The sequence below is a fragment of the Neodiprion virginianus genome, chromosome 1 (genome assembly GCF_021901495.1).
Source record: "Neodiprion virginianus isolate iyNeoVirg1 chromosome 1, iyNeoVirg1.1, whole genome shotgun sequence".
NCBI classification, from domain to species: Eukaryota; Metazoa; Arthropoda; class Insecta; order Hymenoptera; family Diprionidae; genus Neodiprion; species Neodiprion virginianus.
Window position 1 is genome coordinate 38,644,836 of NC_060877.1, and position 24,139 is coordinate 38,668,974.

Below are 24,139 nucleotides of genomic sequence, written 5' to 3' on the forward strand. Positions count from 1 at the left end.
TGGTCAACGCCGTGATATGATTGGGCGAGAAAACTTAGCTCGAGTCCGGAAAAATTGGAAAAGTGAAAATGGGGGAAAAGAAAATGGGCGCGGCAGTCAGCTGTTTCGTCTGTAACTAAGAAAGGCGTCGCTAGGCGGCAGCACCGAGTCACGTGAGATAATGGTGGAAGGTGGCAGTCGAGTAGGGTGCGCGATCCGTCTGAATTTCGCGAGAAATTCAGTTTATTGCTGAATTAGTCGAGCTTCGTCAAAATATTTGACTCTCAGGTGAATAGTATTATCATACAAAAAGTATTTAACCATACGGATAATAGGACCCGGCGTAAAATCAGCCTCTACACCGAATTGTACATGGTAAAAAACCGCGGAGGGTAGAATGTGTGGTGGGTTGGGTGGGCCGTGCAGCTGTTGTTTGCCTGTAGTTCGTACGATATATCATTTCATTTATTTTGCTGCGTAGCATCGATCAAGTGTGCGGAACGACATGGAGAACTACAGGTTCTGTTTAAGCTTAGTTCCTCGTCTCTCGCGAGAGGGTTAATGAATTATTCTCGCGTACCGAGTCTTAACGAAGACGCGGTTACATCCGTTTGGTACGTTATTGATTTTTTAATACATAACCGGAGAAGTCTGGCGCCGCCGAGACGTCTGCTAGCCTGCACCTCGGGCCAAGGACACGTCGAGTAGCCGTACGTTAAACTTGCTCTATCGAAAGACAGACTAACCGTCGTAATATTATTTTGCTTGTATATCGATTGCATAGCGTTTTCATCGGCCGCTTCGTGTCTCGCGTACCAGTCACGTGGAAATGGCAGGGATTACGTAATTCTTGGGGAGAAACGCCAAGGTGCCACGCCCCCTTTTTACCAATATCAATTCCACGGATATTTTTCAGCTTAAAAATTTTACTTGACAAGCAGCCAATTTTTACCTTTGTATGTCTCTCAACTAAAGCACTCGAATTTCTTTTAACATTGACCAGATGTACTGCTGAAGAACTTTTTCCGAATACTATAGCGTTGGACATCTGAACTCTTGGAAGCTCGTTTCTACGCATGAGGAATGGCGGTATCTGTTTAACCGACATTCGGACTAACCAAAACTCTCGAATGTTACAGAAGTCGAGTGTCGTACAGCGGTTGTAGCCAGCGATATTTAAAATGACGGAATACTGGCTAATTTCGGCACCCGGCGACAAGACCTGCCAGCAAACATGGGAGGCTATGAACAACTTGACGTCCAAGCAGAACTCACTATCGTCAAACTTCAAATTTCACATACCCGACTTGAAGGTGGGCACCCTCGACCAGCTCGTCGGCCTTTCCGACGACCTTGGAAAGTTGGACGGTTTTGTGGAACAAGTTACACGCAAAGTTGCCACCTACTTGGGTGAAGTCCTCGAAGATCAAAGAGACAAGCTTCATGAAAATCTCATGGCCAACAACAGTAAGTACTATAAAACTCTGGCGTTGACCATATCTTTTTATTCGTCTCATTATTATAAATGACCACTTTGTACTGAGAGGTTCAAGTGCCCAAATCTCACGCCAAATAAATTTCTCGTATTTTCAAGGCTGCCTACTTATGGTTCGGTGAATATCGAGAACTTTGCTCTCGTTATTCCAATCATCTGAATTTTTTTTCATTCGTCACTATTTGATTAAAGTCCATTTGGAAATGGTCGTCTAACAAAAGCTTGAAGCACTTTCTGCTCATGGGCTACGCAGACTTTACATTTGTGTTCTACCATTTGTTAATTACTTATAGCCTTGAACAAAGTGAAGTACTGTTAGTTTTGTCGCAGCATATTTCTCTTTCATGCAGTACGAGTACGATGGAGAAAATTTAGGATATGATTAACCAATTTGATCAAATTGAAGTTATGTGCCAATCAAAATCTGTACTTCCTGCATCAGTGTAACGTTGTGGTAATTATTTTTGCTACGACAAAAAACCTCATATTTAATTGAATTATTCTATTTGAGGAGCTATAAATTTCATTGAACCATGATATCTTCAATGAGTCATTTTTGTTTGGGAAAGATCTTGAACCCCTGGGTATGTGTACTCGTTTGTCCTACTTTATACCCATATTATCGGTCGGCCATAATTCGTGGTAGCAATTGATACTATACACAACACAATACAATCACACAAATTGGAGTTGATTTATTTTCATTATAGTAGTTTCAAAAACCTCTTGGTTGAGTTTGTCAAAGCCCAACTTGAGTTGTCGTTAATGACCCCGATACAGAGGGTCCTTATTTTATCCCCCGACTTCCCTCTATGCCCTGTGGTATACAATAATATGATAACGTGTGTATCACATGCTGAGTTCCTGTACGGTGGATTACGCAATTTATGAAAATCTTGTCAATAAATTCTTTTAACGAGGTCTCAAATTTACAATGTTTTGCGCTTAGATTCATTGCGGTAACAATAGTGTACTAAAACTAGTTGTAACAACGCGCGATATAATTTTGTTATTGTGAAACCCGAAATAAAATTGAATCAATCACACCGTATGAAAACTGTGCTGTCGTTTTGTTAGCGTGAAAATCCATACATTGTGAAACTGCGTCAGCCACCGTACGAAAATTACCGCGTTATATGACGCAAATTGAATATATGTAGAGTGCTTGGTTTCCTGGGTTTGATTTAAAATGAATTTCACAGATGCTTTGTTTACTGGTTTTTTCATGAATAATTTTTGTTCGCGGTGTTGCTTCGCTTGCTTTCATTCAGTTGGACCACACTAACCCCTTTTCCCCCCTACCTTTTGTATTATTCTTTTTCTAACAAAATCTACTAAGTATCCACACCGTTTACTTTTCGTACGTATGAAATATCCCAAAATGTTCAGAGTAATGAGGAAAAAAAAAAAAGAATGTCCACATATTGAGAGAGAGAAAAAAAGGCTACTGAAACGAGCTGTACTACGAGGAGGCAAATGAATAAATATTCAGCTGGATATTGAGACCACAATTCTTGACGTATATCAAATTCAATATATACAAATATATACATGTATAATGGATGATCTAAGGAGTCACCGGGTTACTGTGGTCACCGAGCTTCAATTAGTAACCATGTAGGTTTTACTATTTAGTTACCTTAAATCTCTTCACACTTCCTAATCTTATTGGCTGTTTGCGTTGCACGGTACAAATATTTATTTGCAGCTCCTTTATTGTAATATTTTTGCTCTAGATTAATTTTACTTATATTTGTTTTATTTGATTTAATTTTCATCAATGACTTTCTTTTATTATTTCACATTATATTTGGTTATCCTGCTTTTCTTCGGAGAATTTATTGGAGCGTCGGTTCTTCCTTCATACATTTTACTTTGATTCGTCGAAAATAAAAATAACAACTTCAGAATGTTTCTCATAAATTTTGATTCAATTGTAATAACTTTGTAATTCACCGATGATAGCAAAGTATCGCTCATCACTTGCTGAACCTTATTTTGTAAGAATATTTTTAAACAACGTTGTTCTGGAAAATATTAGATTCATGGGGTAAACGTAAATGCTTAATCATCAAAAATGACAGAATCGAATCTTTTTTGCTCAACGACACTGAGTGGTAGACAAAGTAATTTTTATTTCTCTGTAGAATGAACTCGACGCTTTATGTTAATCGCTCCGAAGTCAGATTCATTTTATTTTGATTCTATTTGGTTGCTATTGTCGCTAGGCATTTGCGTAGGACGCAATTATAGTTGAATGAGACGTAAAAACAAAAAAAAAAAAAAAACCAAACGCGAGGAGATTGGGACTGGGCTGTAATGGATAGGTCAAGCGTCAATGGATGGGGAGATTTCACCCCTCGGTGGGGAACCGGACACTCCGCCAAACACACCTGTGACCCCGTCACACAAGACTTCCAGGGAGCGCCGCGAACAATGGCAGGAGACGGAAGAACCAGGGTTGACAGCTTCCCTAGGTCAGCATCATCGCCAACGTCATCACCATCATCACAACCACGACCAAAACCACCACTACCACAATCACCACCAACATCACCAACATCCTTCCAACTCAGAAAAGAGATCATCATCCAGTTCCCAAGGCGCCTGCGAAGTTCGAACTCCGAATGATTCGTCGTCGATATATTCGTGCTACCAAACGCATTGGTGCGCAGCTTCCAACCCACCCACCCCAACCCCGAGCCCTACCCTTGGCAGTCCGTCTCCCTGTTTCTCGTCGGAGGATGAAAACTACGACATTAACGATCCACAGAAGCCTGGGCGATCTGGAATTGTGAAAAAAAAACGTCACGCTTCGACGAATCAACAGTCCGATGACAACGATGATCAAGAACAAGATTGTAGCAGCGATTTGCCTAGCCCAGGTACCCGTCCCATCACCAACCCCACGTCAGCCTCGTCAATCCTCCTCACGACGCACCCTTCTTTTCCGATTCTTCCCGTTGCACCATGAAAGATGATCGAAAAGCCAAGAGTCCCATGATACCACCTCCCAGCATTAACCCGGAGTGCTTGTCCCAATCGTTCCGGTATTCTCCAATGTTTCCACTCTGTGCAGGAGTTAAAATCGAGTTCTTTCTCCAAGTAATCTTTAACTATTGCTTGAATCTGTGGTAATCAACTCTCTTTCGCTTCAAATCTCTTCATTCCCGACGAATAACTAAAAGTCTCACCTTGGGCTGCCAAATATGAAATAACGGAGAATAGTTGATGATGCTGCTTCCTCTTAGTGGAGACAATCGCTCCGGTCAATTGTTAACGTCGAACACCTCCTAAGCTTTCGCTTTTTATTCTGCTTTTAATAAAATAATATATATCCACGTTTTACTTCAGTTGCCTGTATTATTATTTTGCAATCCTCAGGCCTTGCGTCCAATTGTTGATGAGATTGTTTTTTGCTTTTTATTTTTCCATAATTGATCGTTTGATTTAAAATTTGATTCTTGTTCAAAAACTGTGAGCTAATGCACAATTTCACCTAAATCAAACCAAAGGATAGTCATGAGAATATATGTAACATTGGTAAAAATTTACATCTACATTTACATTTACAAGAATTTGGCTACGGGTTAGAACAAAAATGAATTGATTTCAAATGGTCAACAATTTTGCAGCCCGCCAGCAGGCTCTCCTTCCCAACTCCGATTTGCTTTCTAACAATACATTCAATTATGAATTATGACAATTACAATGACGATTGTTCATTCGTTTATAGTTTTATATAGCCCTTTAATATGGTTTTCTCAATACCAGAAGACAATACCGAACAAACGATACAAATACATTACAAATACAAATGTTATGAAATCTATACATTATAGTACGGTAAGAAACTTCACACGATTAACAACAAGATATAAATTATAAATTACCAACTATAGGTCGATAAGCTATTAACGCATGTTCTCTCTCATTTTGACTATTTTACATGTTGCACGAAAAACTTACTTTCGTACGATAATAACTGATTAAAACGTATAATTGTTTTATCAACGAACTAAAATATCACGTTGCAAATATTGCCGAAACATATATATATATATATATATATATATATGTTATTAATAAAATTTATGTTATTAATATATATATATATATTTGTTAATAATTCACATGGACTACTTACCCTTGTCCCTCATCCCAAGCTGATGCAATCATTTAAATTCATCTACGCTTTGCTTAAAACCCTTCTGTTCTGCACAGCTATCTGTATAATTACAGTTGTATGTAGAAGTAAACACGACGGGTTTGAGAGTGATGATTAGATTTTATTTAAATAAACAACAGCTTTTTATTTTAATAATAATAGCTCTCTTTCTTTTTTGCTTTTATAATATTGAAAAGACAAGAAGACTTTAAATGTGTAATTGAGTCGAAATTTATCATCACCTTCGAACCATTCCCTAGATCACCTGTTTGAGAAAGTCAGTGAAAATTCAACAGTAAATAATTCAACAGTAAATAAGTCAATATGTTACACTCGTGAAATCTGGCTACTCAATAAAATATTCAGTCTATTTTCCGCAACAACATCGGGTATTAAACTTAAAGTAACTGAATTACTTCGTTATTTTCGTTTGTATTACAATTAACGATTCATCGCTAATGTTTTATCCCGTAATTAACAGAACTTTCCATATTGATTTCAGCAGAGCCTAGGCGGGTGAGGGTTTCCAGAAAGTCTTTCAAAATCATACTGTAACAATTTTTTTTTGCCCATTCAGGAATGAAAAACTAGACCAGTGCAATATGATGAACATTATGAAAGAAAGCAACATGTGTCTGCACAGAATGCTTTTGGTGCTAAATCCCATTTGTTGTGTTATAATCGCCAACTGATGAAAGTTCATTTCATTGATACGTATCCAATACCAACTCAACTACCCTATGGTGGCTTTTGTTTCTCATACTCACTCTTTACATTCATTGTTGTATTGTAGTAACTTGTAATTAATATTACTGCACAGTGTACGCAGAATATGTGGCTTGAGAAATTATTTGCAACGTAATGTCATGTCGTACATCTGGTTCACCTCTGCATTGTTTCCTATTCTAAGCGGAGCCCAAGATGTGTACAATTGAAAAAATGAATCAGTCTGAGACGTAGTAAAAGATATGATGAAATAAGGATTCATCTTTTATTTAATAATTTATGCATAATACCAGTGGTAGTAACTGACCTTCCAATAATATATTCCGTTTGTTCATTTCATATCAACTTCACACAATTATCCAACAATTAACAGCATCTGCTGATAACAACGTCAATCTGCTTCTAAATAGTTTGGACAAATGTTCAACTTGTTCATCAAGCTTTGTGGTAGCGGATCAGCATCGAAATGCGTATTAAAATTGCTTCAGCACAGCGGGCTTTGTTTAGAATATTGGTAATCGTGTGGTACAGGTCTAAGCATTAATGGTCTTGTACTGAACATAGCTAGTTACGCATTCTGTCACTCTCAATCTGGCAGTAAGTAGCATGCAAAAATTGGGTGTAGCCATATTCAAGGCAACACTGTTAATGCTCAATCCTGTACATCAAAAAAAAATTTTAATTCAAGTTTCACAAAGTTATTAAAGAAAAAAATTAATGTAACTAGGTGATCTGCCAACATATATAACAAGATTCCAATGGGACATGGCCAAGTATCCAATAAAGCAGTCGCTGCGTAACATCGCCGACATAATCAGCAAACAAGTGGGACAGATTGACGCGGATCTTAAAACTAAGTCAACAACTTACAACAATCTGAAAGGAAGCCTGCAAAATCTCGAGAAGAAGCAGACGTGAGTTATGCTGTCATATATTGTTAGTTTTAACATTAATGAAAAGTCAGTGATAATCAAAATGTCCTATATTGATTCATTGTTACATTTTATTCAAGCTGGTGTTACTGAAATCAGAAAATTTCGACACAGCAATAATTATTGTATTATCTTTGGCAGAGGGAGCTTGTTGACTCGCAACCTGGCCGATTTAGTGAAAAAAGAACACTTTATTCTCGACAGCGAGTATCTCTCAACGCTGCTCGTAATTGTACCCAAGTAAGTCAGCTAGAAAACGAGAATATACTCTATTTACTCATCATTTTTCTTTACAGTGTAAGACTTGTCAGAATTTTCAAATTTCACCAAACCATTTATTTAGTTCCATCAACTAACAGTCAATTGTTATCAGGGCAAGCTTCCAGGAGTGGTATGCTGTGTATGAGAAATTGACCGACATGATTGTACCACGCAGTACACAATTGATTAGCCAGGATCAGGAGTATGGACTTTTTACGGTAACTTTGTTCAAAAAAGTTATCGAGGAGTTCAAGTTGCATGCTAGGGAAAAGAAGTTCATTGTTCGTGATTTTACTTACAACGAAGAAGAGCTGGCTGCCGGTAAATACTTATTGACACTTTACTTTCTTTGTTCCGCAAAATGAGTTCAATTATACAATACAAACAGTGTAGTGGCATTTCGTCCTTTGGCTTGTCATCGGCACAATACATCCTTTCATAACTTTATCAATTATGTACACATACGTTTTTACTGACAATAGTTTTGTGTATCCTATTTTTAAGGTAAAAATGAAATTACCAAGCTGGTGACTGACAAGAAAAAGCAATTTGGTCCTTTGGTTCGATGGCTCAAAGTCAATTTCAGCGAATGTTTCTGTGCTTGGATTCACGTTAAAGCTCTTCGCGTTTTCGTTGAATCGGTCCTCAGGTAAGCTTCAACACTGTTGTCGTAATGATGTTAATAGACATTGTTTTGTCCGTGATATGCAATGCCGAGTAATTATTACTAGTTGCACCTTGTCTTCAATTTTTGTGAAATAAATAAGTAGCTTAAATTGATAATTTTCAAATGGCAATCAGGTACGGATTGCCAGTTAATTTTCAGGCCATTCTACTGCAGCCAAATAAGAAGAACAGTAAAAGGCTGCGCGATGTATTAAACCAGCTCTACGCCCATTTGGACTCCTCTGCCACATCTGGCGGAAACGCACAATCTTCGAATCAAGATGTAAGTATCTGATTAAACGTTGTTAATTACATGCTTGCAAAGAGATAAAAGTTCCGTAATTGAAATTTGTTACTTTGTGGCGCAGAGTGTGGACATACCGGGGTTGGGTTTTGGACAAAGTGACTACTACCCATATGTCTACTACAAAATCAATGTGGATATGGTCGACAGTAAGGTGTAAGAAGTGATTTATCAGCCAATCCACTGTTCCACAGCACACATCCCTCTTTTTCGTACATACATCCCGTTATACGTCCGTTGCCCACGAGGTACGTTAGGCAACAGGTCCGTGTTGTTAGAAAACTGAACTTTGCCATTTATACCAGAAAAATTAAGTATCCTCTGTATATATATGTATGTCAAACCGTTGCCAAGATTGATAATGTTTGGTAGTTTTATCAATTGAAGTGTAAATTCGATCCTGGAGAATTCATTGCGGAAAACCGCCAAGAGATTATCCGTATCATATAAACTGCTTTCTGAGTATCAGCAGACTTAGTTAAGTATTAGAATATCATTTTGGCACTAGATTTTTCGGTATCAATGGTTACAAAGTCCGGCGCAATATGCAACGTGTCTATTTGTAAATACTGTGTGCAGAATATTGAAAACAGAAAAAAAAAAGTTAACTTTATCCAGGCCCTTGTCTAAAGTTTATTCGGTAGCTTTCTTTGCGCGTTTATTTTACCGAAAATTCCACCGTTTCTCGTCGCAATAGCACAGAAGAAATATTTAAGTAATTATTAATTATATTGAATAAAGAAAAAATGACGGATCGCGGACCAGATAATGCTGAGACAAGTTTTTAGTGTTATACGCTCAATAATTTTCGAGTATTATTGTAGAACATTGGTTGAAACACCCAGGTTTCCGCATACGGAATGGATTTGAAATCATCCAACGAATCGCGTATGAAACCTGGCTTTTTCATCTTAATTGAAAATTACATAGAGCTATTTAGACAATAACTTTTATTAAAATATGGCTTAGCGCTATATGCTCCGCAGTGTCTTTGTATAATCGTCTAACTTTAACTAGCCAGTTAGTATTATTAAACGAGACGGTAACTAACGCAGGCCAAGGGTTCAAAATAATTTTTTTTTTTTTTTTGTGGAAGAATTCCTACATTAGTTGTTTAGATAGATGTAAAACGATTTAGCTGATAACTACGAACCATCTTACTTCTGTTTTTTCTCGTCCTTTCGGCGATAATAACACGATTGCTTATTTTTGAAAAGTGCGAGTCTATTAATGATGGAGTATATTAACAGAGCAAGGAAATCATGTCTAGTCTAATATCAACGCGATAAATTAAAATTGAACCGTAAAATCATTTACCGCATTCTTTTCTTTAATTTGATTCAAGTTGTATATGAAATTTTCTTCTTCGCATTACGGTTTCACAAAATTATTGATGTTTAGATTTTAGACTATGGCAGAGGATAAAGGTTTCATTGTAATGAATTGAACTGTTCCTACAACTCCACTTAGCTGGCAATTATTATTTTTCTGAAATAAGCGATCGGATTAGTCAACATCGAAACTGGGTAACGTTCTTGTTTACACCTCCAGACTTGGATTATGGACAGTAATAAAATTGAACCTGGGATTATTGTGGTGTAAAAGTTATATATATACTGAGGTAAAAACACGTTGCACTGTTCATCGTCGTGAAAATATTAATTTTATGATAGCTGTACATCGAGGACTAAATAATTTAATCATGTAAATGGATATATTATACTAGACAAAGGAGAAAGGTTATAGTTTATATATTATACTTTGCATATATCACTGCAATTCGCTTTTATAGTTGTCTTGATATTTTATTCGATCATTGACTTAGTTTGCCAGCAGAGGTGAAGGGTAATACTTCATCATTCTTTCGCTGTAGTCATTTAGAGTTAAAAATCGAAGTGGCTCATTGCATAAGTAATTAGATAAGTGTAAAAACTGCTTTGCTGTCGCATTCACGATGGACAATGGAACACGTGTTTAGCTCCATATCTCTGTATGCAGTTACACCAACAACTTCCTAATACTCGTTCAATCCAAGCCAAATCCGAGTGAAGGCATGTTTGCCCTCTTGGCCGTCATTGCATTGTTATGAATTTGAAGAAATACTTCAATGTATTTTTGATGATATCATTTTTAATTGTCAACCAACGTCAAGCAGCTCCCGACGTTTGTTGTATGATTAAAAATTATGTACAAAATTAGAAGACTCATGATTCAAAATGAATTTGGTCAATCCACTATTCGTATATTTGAAACGTTGCGCATTCCAAGCATAATGCTTTGCACGGTAAAAATAAACAATGTGAAATTTTAACACTGGTAATAGCTGTAAGAAAGTTGATAATGTTTTATCTCATCTGCCTGCTATTTTATTATATTTTTACTATTGAAATATTGTGAATATTGTACATTTGGGGTGTACGTCTTATTTGACAGAAATTCCCATTTGTATGATGATTAAGCACTTGAATTTAGAGCGAAACGCTACTTAAAATTCGATTCACCTACCTTGTGAACTTTCCTTTCTGGGATGTGACTCAGTTTCAATGATACATTGTTGCTTTCTGAGAAAAATTAACTTCCTTTCCAAGTTTCTAGAACCGGATTTAAAATACCAGATATTTAGCTTATACAAATAATATTGTTGAAGAATAAAAAAAATTATTAAGAGGCTACTTGCAATGGTAGACTTTTATCACATCTTTCTGGGTCAATTCTGTTAGCAGTGGGTGAAAAAGTGTATGTATAAACAAAGCTCGCTTAACAATTCTGTGAATGTATTGTAATTATATAATGTAACAAAGTTGGAATCGATGAAGAAAACAGCAGAGGCAAAATATTGTAATTTGTAGATATTATATTTGAATGAACGATTTATTGGTCGTACAATCCATATTATATTATACATTATAAATAAATATCACGTTCCGTTAAGTACCTGTTATTCGTAGCAGGTTAAGATTACTCCTAAGTTCGCACGAATCTGTATTTTCCTTGCATTCACAGAGATTTTACGAAATCAATATTCTAACGATGAGAAGAAAACAAATCCCAAAAGATTGATTGGCATTTAATCATTTTATTTCATAGCCATGAAATTGTACAAGGTTCGAAAAGAAAATGAATTTTTGAGCTGTATAAAGTTCATGACATCTCTTCGAATCCTAGGCTGCTTTATTTGACGAGACGTTTCCACATACCACCAAATTCTGGAAAAAAAATTTTTTCCTTCAACTTTAAAGCAAACACATTTGTAAATAACACTGTCTACGTATAATGGACAAAAAGTTGAATTATGCATTGCCACAGCTTTAAGATTGCTTGATCTACTCAATGCTCATGTGCAAAGACATTACCTTGAGTTCATCGATCTGTTCATCCCACATTTCTTGATCTGATGATGCAGCCATAAGCTTAATAGTCTCAATAAGAAGCTGAGTTACTCTGATAACATTTTTCTTGAATACGCTCATTACATCTGCCACGCATACTCTGTCTCCTGCATCCTTCCAACAATCATAATCTGTAGCCAAAGCGATAGCTCCGTACAGAATACCTGCTTCCTTTGCCAAGCACACCTAATCATAGAACATTCAATAGTAGAAATGATACTATCAATGTACATATAGTATAATATCATTAGTATGGGTGATATTTGCGAAGTTACAGTTCATCAATTTACGGCAATTCGCACCTCTGGGACTACAGTCATATTGATAAGATCACCTCCCCATTGTCGGAAGGATTGACTCTCTGCTTTTGACGAAAATCTAGGTCCTTCTATTGTGACTACAGTTCCTCCATCCCTTATATCAATATTCAAAAGCTTTGCTGCATTGGCAATTGTCTTCCGGACATTGGGATGAAACGCTGGTTCCATTGGTACGTGACATACTCCTGTGAACATTATCCCTTAACCTTTAGATTGCTGGGATTTTAAGAGCTTCATTCCCCATAGCAAGTCTCAAAATGTTGTGTCTGTATCTTATACATAACATATGTGAAGTTTTGATCACAGGCAGAGATTATATTTAGACTTTCCGGTAGTCTAGAGGTTAACAAGAATTTTAGATTTTCCTAAATTATAGGAAAAATGAAGCAATTTTTCCACCTGGGTATTCCTTAGATGTTCCGTCAAAGAACGTGCCATTCCTCTTGGTTGTCCTATCGATAAAACTATCCGGTATAACAAGATCGCCAGGGTGGATAGACTCTTGGAGGGATCCGCAAGCCGTCGAGGCCAATATGTGGGTGCAACCAGCCAAACGCAGAGCTTCTATGTTAGCTCGGTAGTTCACATTGGTAGGATTAATTTTGTGACCTACCCCATGCCTAAATGATACATTGAATACGATTAACAAGATAAAATTCGTTCTTATAATAGTTTCATACGGATAGATTTGAGTGAGCGATACTTGCTCAATTGCGGAAATTCTCACCGAGAAAGTAGAACGACTTCTATGCCAGCAATTTGACCCTGGTAAAGATCACTCGACGGGAGTCCAAATTCATTTTTTGCAGTTTCCTGTGATATTTCTACGCGATTCTGCAATATTTGACCGGCTGGGTCGTCTAGACCTGATCCACCAATTATCCCAACCTGAAATAACAGATGACAATGACAGCTGACGATCGCGATTTTGACAGCCGGTCGTACGTCTAACCTCTTTCGATCTTTAGACGTTTTCGCACAAGTAATATCTTTGAAGTTCATACCTTGATTTTGTATTTTCCCATAACGAAGGATTTCGAACGTCCGTTTTATCACTGTCCAGCTTTGGACAACGTCTATGGGAAAAAGTGTGACAACTCTACGTGCCTTGCGCAACCTTTGCCTTCGTTCATCAGTCCTACGGCTCATATAACCGCGAACTCGCGTATAACGCCGACCTATTGGCCTAGAGCTCGCTAGAGCCTTGAAACGCGTATCAATGTTCTTATCCATTTTTCTTTTTCGTTTCTCGGTTGCGAAAACTGTTTGAATCGAAAATGTGAGTGTGATCGTTTTTTATCAGACACAAACATCACCGGCCATAGATCCTGACTCTCATTGATTGCATAAGTTAAATATTTCGTAGTACTATGACCGTGACTATGACGCACCTAGTTGTTCCAAACATTCTTGTGAACCTGATTCACAAGAGCGGTGTCGAATCATTCGTCAGCAGATGTCAGAGATGAAATTAAGGAACTAATGAAAGACCGGTGGATCGAGATTCTTTATATAAACGTGTAGATTGTAGAGTTCGTTTCGCTTACGAAAAAACTAATTTATGTAAAACGACTTTTTTTCTGATTGATGAAAGTCTGCTGACAAGGAATATATTGGGATCTAAGAAAACGTTATTACTTTTCGCCGAAGGTCAGCGAATGGGACTTACAAAGTAAATTAGATTCCTGTATTGATGAGTTAAACACGGATCAGTGGTTGATATTATCATACTACTGCTCTTTGTGTGGGTCTCTTCCATTCAACTTGCCGACCTGAACTCGGGTGGAAAGCACAATAATTTCTGCTCGTAAGCTGCATAATAACCGCGGCTGTACAATTCATCCGCATTCCAAGTTGAGTTCAGTTACCGACCAGCATTCATGGCCATTCATGGCGTTACAGTGCCGCCTGGCTATAATTACGACCCACGAATGCCAAATTAAGTATATCAATTTTACGTGATGAATTACTTCGGAACGAATCGAAATACAAGATACATCATGAAGATTGGAGGGTTTCAGTTTTACGCAGAATTATCAGCAAAATGTATTTTCAAGAAATTCATGTCTGCACGTTAATCCGCCTGTTATTGTTTTCCTTTAGCCTGAAATGATAAGACGCGTTGTTAGGCAAAAGGTGTCGTGCAATGTTCAGTGTTCCATACGGGTTTAAAAATATCGTTGCGTTCATCGTTATATGGAGCAATAGGCGGTAGACAATATAAAAAATGAGGTGATATTGCAGCGCGATGTATGTACTATCATCTTTACACCTTGTACTCTTCGTACTTTGTATATACGGTAGTAACAACGGAAGGAATTCACCTCATCAAAATAGCATTCCGGCCGGAGAGCTGTTACGTATATTACAATGAAATATTTTACAATACATATACATTATCAAGCGAACATCTACGTGGTACAATAATTAAGGATGGTACACCGCACCGGAACAATACCACATATATGCAACATGAAGACAGCAGCATTTTCGCATAAACGTGATGCGGTGTACCGCTGAAGCTATTATGATAACATCGGCAGAGATCTTGAATCGATCTCAAATTGAAGAATAAAAGTGCCAAGTATAGCACTCAATTCTATATGGTAATTGTCACATTCACGTTTCAGTGTACGGTTAAATTGAGGTTAGTATCGGCGAATGAAATTATTCTTAAACTGCCTTTGACTTTTTCGCCGCAGTATTTAGTCAGCTCTAGCATGGGAAAAGCCTGACACATTATATTTTTGTTTGGTAGCCTAACCGGTAACGTATAAGGTCGCCACCAGATCCCCCCCTCTAAAAAAGCCCGTTTCGACGGTCTGGTTCCGTAAACCGATTACCGCTGGCTTCTGAATATAGGAATTATTGATTGACCGTCGTCGAGACGAGGCGCCCCCCTTGTAAGTCTGCTTCGTTGGCGGTGGGGGCATAAGAACAAACGAGAAGATCGTGCAACCTGTTGGCAGCCGGTCTACCTCTGGGCTGCACCCACTACGACCTGCTGGTCGGGAGGCATCGAGTCCCAGAGTTCATTCCAGAGCGTTCAAACCTCAGTTAGTCACAACTCGCGCGTAAAGCATGCCCCTTTCGGTTTAACGCGTGTTATCGATGTTTGTCAAACAGTGACCAAGACAATTAGTGGTAATAGACGAAATCCTGGACGGGAATTTGGCCGGTTTCGTTGAACGGTTTTGCGATTTATTTCTGCCGGAATTCTACGTTGTTAAAAAATGGTTCATATGGTAGGTATTCCTGTATAATTAATATACAATTATTCGTTCAGTGGTATGTTTAATATTCATTATATTCATGAAAGTTGTAACGCGAAGGCTTCATGGGGTATACCTGTATTACAGGAAAAGCGACGTTATATTCTCTGACTTTGTATGCCTAGCTTGAAAATGGTATAATGAGTAAATTTCTAATTAATTTCACCGATCGCGATACTACCTGCAGAACGGTTCATCGCGCAGCTCTTACCGATGTTCGTCCATCGAATGTGTATATTATTGGTGAAATCGTCGAGGGGAAGGATTCGTTTCCGGTCACTTGGCAGTGAACAATAGCTGGTACAAGTACATGCCGTATAATCACCACTCTATACACAGTGACGATGGTGATTCAGTGATTGTGTACATCGCAAATTCGCAATATCGCGCGCGGACATTACTCTGGCAATTAATGTGCTGTCTGCAAAGTTGATCGGAAGCAGGATATGTAAACTAGATAACGTGTATTTAATTGTGAGATAGCGGAGTTTGGTGATGATATTTTTTTCTATTCATCAACCATTCGCGGTTGATTCTTGTTGGCACAGCAACCGTCGGAAGATCTAACTTTCAGTTTGACGAATTATAAACGTCCGCAGTAAGCGAATTAGATTAAAGAGAATCGAAAGTGTTACCGCACCTGTTGAAGTCACCGGCATTATCCGACTATATCCTTACTAGTGTATATAATCCAGGTACATACATGCATACAAAAGTAACAATTAGACGGTAGATATTATGGCGGGAACATGCAGAAGTGCAACGCCGCAGTACGAGTGTCGGTATTATAAGCGGAGAATCCGTGAAATTTATTTCGCTTATCGCCCCGTATTACAGTTTCGTGTGTGACAACCGATTGTAAATTTGAGTTTGGAAAAACAAAGAGGCTGAAGTTGGTAACGTTAACGTAACGGAAAATTGGTAACAAGAGTCATCATCGTGGAATTTTTGAACAACTTTCTACAGGAGTTGGATTTTCAAAATATTATTACTTTTTATTTATCACGTACAACTAAATTTCGGACATTCCCAAAGGAGTGAAGTAACTATTTTTCCGAAACATGCATCGTTATAGTAACGTTACCAACTTCAAACCCATGAAAAACAAGCGCATTGCGAGTGCATGTCGGAGATCAACGCGAGATCTGATTTTTAATAATTTCAGCATGTAACTCAGACGAGCTCTCCGAACATCAGCACAGTCATCGTGGAAGTCGATGGCGGTATACGAAATCCAGCCTGTCAAGATGACCTTCATGACAATTGTTATTCGGAAAGGCAAGACTGCCAATCGATCAGCAGACCTACCACTAATGTAAGTATCGTTACGTCTAACTCTTGAAGAAAGAAAGACCGTTTAGAGCATGATTTGACTCGAGGTAGACGATTGACACGGTCTTATTTTCTTATCTGCATTCGTAGCTATAGGACACATCCGTGTTTGTATCCATTTGAAAGCACGTCTTGTAATATACTACAAGTACATACATAAGCCACGTGTGTACAACTACATTAAATGCCTAGCGGCCAGTTATATACATGTACATTATATACATTAAGGTGTGCCAAAAAAAAAAAAGACAAAAATTTTGCTTCAAATGTCCATCAAAATTTCGGTAGAGCATCTCAAATAGAACATCTCAGGCAAATATGAGCTCTTAATATTGTTATTTGGAGGTGACGATTTTGTTTTTCGATTTTCTATAATAACACGATAAATAACGCGTAAAGAAAATCGGATAATATTTGAATTATATTTTGTTCGTAAACGGTTTGACTTATGAACTATATAAATATAGATTCTTCCAGGAAATTACACGCTCTATAAAAAAATACCGAAATAGAATTTTCCTAATTCAGAATTTTCGTAAGGTGAATATCTCGTATTCGGTTAGAGTTAGGAAAATTATATTTCAGTACTTTTTTTACAGAGAATGTAATTTCCTGTACGAATCTCTCTTTAGATAGTCCATAAGTCAAGCGGTTTATGAAAAAAAAATAATTCAAAAAATGTCCGGTTTTCTTCACGTGTTAATTGAATAGGAAAAACAAAATCGACACCTCTAAATGTCAACATTCAAAGCTCATATTTGGCTGAGATATTCTGTTTGAGAGGCTCTACCGAAATTTTGATGGGCGTTTGAGAACAAAATTTTTTTTTAGGTACACCCTCATATCTATGTACAGACCAGCTAATGATGTGTGATCAAAAACTCAAGGCTTTGAATCCTGAATAGAACAATTGGTTTTTTATCACTATAAAATGTGTATGCAATAGTTGGTGTTCCTGTTAAGCCTACCAGCATAGATCTGGCTTATTCTTACCGTTAGATGATATTGCCTAATGTATCAATATTCGTATACGGTAATTCTTCCCCTGAACCTGTGGAAGTCTTACTACTTCCTAGTCCAATCAGTCTATACAATACCTAGAGTATAATAAATCCCGGGCATCTACCGCTTTAAGTTGTACGCAACGACCGTACGTCAAACTGGATTGACCAATGATTGTGTAAAATCATTGTTGGAAATGGGGATTCCTATATTCTGAAAGTATAAATTTGTTATTCATCCATGTATTGTAACACGTAATGTGAACTACTTATTACGTAGCCGGGAAGTTGACTTTTCCGGTGCTCTGTCTGTCTTTGTGGTTACTAATTTCACACGATTCTTCGTTGATATTTCTCATATATATATATATATATATACATATATATATATATATATATATATATATATATATGTAACAGAATTGTCGGGTAGCTGGTTAGTTTTTATTGCTTAGTGAGTTGCAACGGAACGTAGGGCGACGATGTATGTAAGTAAAGAAAAAAATCAATTCACACGAACGGAGTATAATATATATTGCGGTTTTTGAAAAGGTTCTTCACTCGAACAGCAGTTTCGCGTTAAATTTTATGCAAGGTAAAAACAGGAACAAAATTTCCCAGGAATTTGCTTTCGACCGCCAAACTGGTCAACAAACATGTGTTTCTCTTTGTTTTATTTCTGGCGGGACTCGCTCCTCGACTCGACGTGATATTTTATTCGTGAAACCATCGCTCCCTCTGCTAAAGTATAATATTCCGTGGTTTATAGTCCCGATGGTAGGTCTAAGCAAGTAGATCGTATTTCGAGGAAGCCTAACTCACAAAATGCCAAGGGCAAATTGTCGACTCAGGTCTCGGTAGTCGAAGTATGGGAGGGTACGGATCGTTATATTTTATGGTTTTTTCAACTAGCGATACAATTCTATAGAGATGTTTCACAAGGTTAGATTTAAACGGTGGCGGATGATAATATTCCTGTAATTTAAAGTCTTGAATACGCGAAATTTTCTTGTTCTCCGTTTCAGACTTTGCTTGTAACGCTTCGTACGATACAACATTTAAATTCATTCTACGGTCTACATGATCGTTAACGGGTTGCGGCACATACGGGAAAAGTTTACGTGCAATAACTGTGCAACTGAGTAATCTAACGTGACGTAGGTGTACACTAGGATGATTTGTTATCTTTGGTAAAGAGGTATATATAAATTGAATTAAAAGTATTCGTTTTCCGTCGTAAATATAGAATGCGGTTTCGAAATCTATAAACCAGCCTTGTGACAGCGATATGACTCAAGTGGAGTAATCTACCATCGCATTAATTCCCTTTCTGAAATCCTGAATACAAGTGTCATTTTCTTATTTTCCTTTTAGAAATTTATCGCAGCACTAAATAATGAAAAATCTGACGACATTGCGCGTTTCCTATTACAAACATAGTAACGTATAAATAAAGTGTCCTTATTATAATAAGTAATACAATGCATCGTTGAACATCGTACCTTTTTATGGTGCGTGAGAATTTTACCAGCTGACAATGAGTAGCACTAATCATCGTAAAGTATCATTGCCGTTTCGCGATTCTTAGGTTCGAGGTATAAAAGGCGAAAAGTGTGTTGAACCACCCGAACAAAGCATCATCATTCTCATTATCATCAGGTGTGCATTTGGCGCCGACATATCGCCGTTGCTAGTACCAATCTATGTACGCACGTTACTTACAACCGGCAGCGCGTATAGTAGTATTTATACGGGAGAATGACTCATGATCTTAGTCACCTGGAATTTTGATTACGCACTCGTCACTAACCAGGTGCGAGCGAGAGTCCTGCGTGACCGTATAATTGCGTGCGCGTGTCTTTCCCTCGAGAACTGAAGCCCTTAACGTACCCTTAACGACTTGATCGTATGAAAAGTTCAAAGTATCGCGATACTAATATGGGAAACACTTGTGACATTGAAAGGCAGGCTATAGAACCACGAGTAGCAGCGAATTTCTGAAAATTTTATTTACCATAAATAATGCATCTCTTGTAAAAAAACGTCCCACTAAGTGAGTAAGAAAATGTAAAGGAACGCTTGGAGATACCTTGTCGATAATTGCGGTCATGATCAGATATGCGGACTTTTGTTACGCTCTTGGTTACACGCGTAGTTTACGTAGGGTAGGATGTCGTTATAGATTACCGAGGAAACTTGGGAAATTGGAACGGAAACTGCAGGAAGTAAACGTGCGTCGACCGGCGTTTACATCGTCACGTATGTGTGAGAGTTGGATAACTAAGTGGAGACTCAAATTCGGGTTATTGGATATGCGTTTACAGAATTGTTCGAATTGCGATTTTAAGAAACGTTATCGAACAGTGCGGATTCATTTTTTTACCTATAACAATTTTATTATCGCCTGCTCAAACTTATTGATCATACTTGCATATGACCATATCGGCACAAATGGGTATCGGGAATTTATTCAGATTTCATTTAACCACTGGTGAAATTTATAAAAAATCAAAAAACCGACTTCGAACTTGGAAAAACTAAAAACTTGCGAAAAAATAGTAAATATCGAGATCCCGTTATCGTGTGGCATTTAAAAATCACATTTCAAGTCATAAAATCTGTGTAAATTTTTCCAGATTTCTCAAAATGGCGTTTTCGGAATTGCTTGTCATTTTTTTTTTTTCATATTTGACCGCTGGCTTAATCAATATGACAAAATTTGAGACCCTTCTGGGTCGGGTAAAAACATCGTACTAAAAATATAATGAAAATCGAAGAGGGTTAGGTACATGGGCTGTTAATTTGATGTAGAATGCCCCATATACATAAAGTAGGGATAAATTCGTTTGAAAATACAATACAATTGTATAATTTACGAAAAAAAATTTCCCATACCGGGAATCGAACCCGAGCCTCCTGGGTGAAAGCCAGGTATCCTAGCCACTAGACCATATGGGATTGTGAGGATCTTTGATTACAGGTAGAACTTAAAGCCTAAATGTTGAATTACTGATCAAAACTTAACGTATGCATGAATGGTCAATAGGGATGATAAAAACTGATTTGAATTCAATTAACTTGAGACCAGTTCGAATTAAAGCGAGACGAACGGTGTGCGCATTCCACGCCTGGAACGAAGATGAGCAGGCAACCTGCATGGTTTCGACGACATGTAGGTTGCCATGATGCGGGCGCCCCGCATTTCGTCCAAATTGTTATAATATACTGCGCGTTAAATGGGCATTGATATCTGTAAAAATAAGCTGTCACACAACAACCTCAAAAGGAGATACTCGGAAGCAAATAATTTTCACGTGAGACACACTTTGTGTCACGGTATCCTGAATTCGACGGATAGCATAAAAGTTAGTTTTATCCGTTGGCGTTTGGTGTGCAGACTGTTTTGACAAGCCACGATAGTGATTTTTATTTTTACGATAACATGCATTCCGGTTCACAATCATATCTTGAACAAGTATAATCTACGGGGTACAGTAATTAAGTCAGCAGCATGTGCTCGTTGTCAGCTGTTTCGTGCACACATCGTACACGGGACAAAGCATCCATTTGTTCTGACGCGAACTAAAATGCATTATCGGAGAGAATATCTTGACTGCTTCCTTTTCGGGAATGAATTTTTATTTCAATTCTAACCCTCGAAAATGGCATTTCCTTTAAACAGATAGCGTAATGGCCCCTTTGTACGTACATACAATAACCGTCATTTTGCAGTCCATATAATCCATGCGATCTTGATCGTGTTTCCCTCGTTAGCTCACGTTATCGTCGTAGGCATCATGGAACTTGCTTGTCATCATTCCACTGGAATAATTCAGCGATTACTTTTGTCGCGAATCTTTTTGCTTTTGTTAATCTCGATGTATTGGTTTTAACGAAACAGATATGCCACGGTTGGTATACCTATAACCCCGATGTCAAGCACTTGCGCATCTCTAATTGTAAGTTAAACTCCATACTATTTGCGGACTAGGATTTGAAGAATGTTACAGGGAATAGTGGTTAGTCTCCGGCTTCCAAGATCACGGCTCAACTAATATTATCTATCGGCATACATTTACCTAACTGCCGTTTCCTCAGTTGAGAGAGATGCGTAAATATACGTATAATATGACTATTCGGGTGCGTTTATACAGTCAACTCAAGTCGTACAACTCTGTGGTATGTACCAATTCTCATTTGAAGTTAGAGCGAGTAGATTTCGAGACTTGCTTCGGCTGCTTGCGAACGGTAGATTTAGCTTTTGAAAAATTGGAATCGTTTTTTTTTTTTTTATCGTAGTGTCATACTTTTTACCGCAAGGATAGTCGATGCGTTAACGAATCTTCAGATAGGTATATGTACAACCCACTTTGGAGTTATAAATTAATTATTTATGGAATGTTGATAGACGAAAGTGTTTTGGCATTGACTGCTATGAATTTATCTCTGCGCAGACTATCGCGACAAAAAAATAAAACGATCTTGCCATGTGGCCACAGATTTCCATTACTGACGTGCTGCTGGAGGTTCTATAAGGTTTCAATTATACAGAAGGTCAAAGTGCCAATATACCTGCAGCATTTGGCTCGAAAATCGTAATTTAAGTTTCCGCGCTGGATAGTGGCAAATATGCCAATATAATACTAGTGTATTCGATGGCATTTCAACCTTACACTGGAAATCTTTCAAATTTGGTAAAAATAAATATTATACTCAATCAAAAATTGTTTTATTTTTTTTTTTTTACTTTTTTCTTCATACAGCGATTCACATCAATATTATTTCAAATTATAATACTATTCTTTAAAGGACGAAGCGCAAAGTCTGACATTCTGATATTTGTTTCACACTCACCATTCCACGTATCTGATTACACAGGTCTGTAACGAAAAAACTGCGCAGTTTTTTTTTTTTAGTCTGTTTTTTTTTATAGATTCTGACTGTGAAACCGATAAAAATACTCAAAATGTTCCATTACGTACAGGTTTTTTTCTTGAACTCGTGTTTGTAGTTTCATTTAGATTGAACCTCTCGTGTAATGCGAAATCTGGTATCGTATTCTTGATTCTTAAAATCCTATGCAAAAGTGATTTCTTACTTCCATTTAATATTTATTAGAGTGAGACTCGAGAATAAATACAACAAACAGGGAAATGGAAAATGGAAATCGGAAGCGTGTTCGGAGCTGTATCAAAGAGAAAAAGAAATGGTTATTCACAGGCGAAGAGATCGAACACGGAATATTATATATATTTCATAGAGAAATTGTGTAATTTCATAAGAAATATTGTTTAGTTTACTATAATAAAATGGCGGTTTTTTCATTATTGTTATGCTTTTTTTATACAAACATTTTGTATTTTGCAAAAATACTGTGCGTGCTCGAGGGAACTGAAAGTCATTTTTGGATTGAGCACACTCGAAAACAATATTTACAAAAAACATCCCGTGCAGCTGATAAAAAATATTTTTATAGCGACCCATGTTATCTTAAGATGGCTTTCTCAGCAATAAATCTGAATAAGTTTATACAAGATCCTTGATGGACATGTTTATCTAAAAAGTAACGACTCGATAGACATTTTTGCAGTTTTACAGAAAAATGTTATTCTGAATTTTTCTACAGAAGACGTCTACGTTTTTCCTCAAATTTTTGCAACAATATCGTCAGATCCGAAAATGTTATCGAATCGCTCTGAGAATTTATAGATCTTTTCTAAAGGGATGAGCAGTTACAATTTGTCTACAGTTTCGGAATTCACGATAAATTTTAACGGACCACCTTGGCATTATTATCGCTATTACGAAGTATAAGTTTTCTAAATAAAAACTTGCTCGATACACCGGCTCAAGTCAAGAATGTTTTCCCTAGCTTCATTTTTTTCTCTCTATTGAGGTTTTGAAACACAAACATTGTTTTACTCGGATTCAAGTTTATCCATCGTTTGTTTAATCTGAAAACAATTTCATATCAAAATTGACTTGGGGTTGCAGGAATGAAATTCCAACTTGACGGTACCTCGGACCGATAATCCGATTCTCAAATCATTCCAACGATTGAAAATCAAAATAAATTACAGAGCCTTTCGACCCATCTGGAGCCATGATACAAATAATCGTCTATGCGATTCGTGCGACCTTCTGCCTTTGAGGCAGAGCGACTCTATCCGAGTCCCCCCCAGTGAACGATCATAAATCGGGCAATTAAAATATAGGGGTGGTGTACGAGGACGTTGAGTCTTGTTATATGCTCGGGGGCCAACCAGAGTTTGCTACGCAGAAAGCGACGTGCGG

General features: G+C 37.5%; 3 protein-coding genes and 1 non-coding gene across 8 annotated transcripts in view; 2 read left to right on the forward strand and 2 right to left on the reverse strand.

The window, feature by feature from the left end:
- The first annotated feature begins 111 nt into the window (after positions 1–111).
- Positions 112–11,462, forward strand: LOC124310503 (V-type proton ATPase subunit C). Of its 5 annotated transcripts, XM_046774519.1 has the most exons (9): positions 112–267; positions 1,119–1,446; positions 3,802–4,359; positions 7,096–7,282; positions 7,442–7,540; positions 7,674–7,882; positions 8,066–8,210; positions 8,363–8,510; positions 8,596–11,462. In XM_046774519.1, the coding sequence occupies exons 2-9, from the start codon at positions 1,161–1,163 to the stop codon at positions 8,689–8,691; spliced, it is 1,728 nt and encodes a 575-aa protein (XP_046630475.1). In that variant the 5' UTR covers positions 112–267; positions 1,119–1,160; the 3' UTR covers positions 8,692–11,462. The 5 variants fall into 5 exon arrangements, with proteins under 5 accessions (XP_046630475.1, XP_046630471.1, XP_046630473.1 ...); XM_046774515.1 differs by lacking the exon at positions 3,802–4,359 and having other exon boundaries at positions 113–267; XM_046774517.1 differs by lacking the exon at positions 3,802–4,359 and having other exon boundaries at positions 148–267; positions 1,122–1,446.
- On the reverse strand, positions 8,753–13,809 carry LOC124310505 (S-methyl-5'-thioadenosine phosphorylase). Its single transcript, XM_046774522.1, has 6 exons — positions 13,245–13,809; positions 12,968–13,128; positions 12,640–12,860; positions 12,223–12,425; positions 11,885–12,106; positions 8,753–11,737 (listed from the first exon to the last, which is right to left on the reverse strand). Exons 1-6 carry the CDS (start codon positions 13,263–13,265, stop codon positions 11,693–11,695), a joined length of 873 nt encoding a protein of 290 aa, XP_046630478.1. The 5' UTR covers positions 13,266–13,809; the 3' UTR covers positions 8,753–11,692.
- Positions 13,810–15,210: 1,401 nt separating this feature from the next.
- LOC124310502 (phospholipid phosphatase 1-like) overlaps positions 15,211–24,139 on the forward strand; it is a 34,209-nt gene continuing 25,280 nt past the window's right edge. The window contains exons 1-2 of the mRNA XM_046774512.1: positions 15,211–15,485; positions 16,678–16,827. Of these exons, the coding sequence (XP_046630468.1) occupies positions 15,474–15,485; positions 16,678–16,827 (162 nt within the window). The 5' untranslated portion in view covers positions 15,211–15,473. The remainder of the gene's footprint in view (positions 15,486–16,677; positions 16,828–24,139) is intronic.
- On the reverse strand, positions 20,732–20,803 carry Trnae-uuc (transfer RNA glutamic acid (anticodon UUC)). The gene has a single exon. It is a non-coding gene; the product is annotated as a tRNA-Glu (tRNA).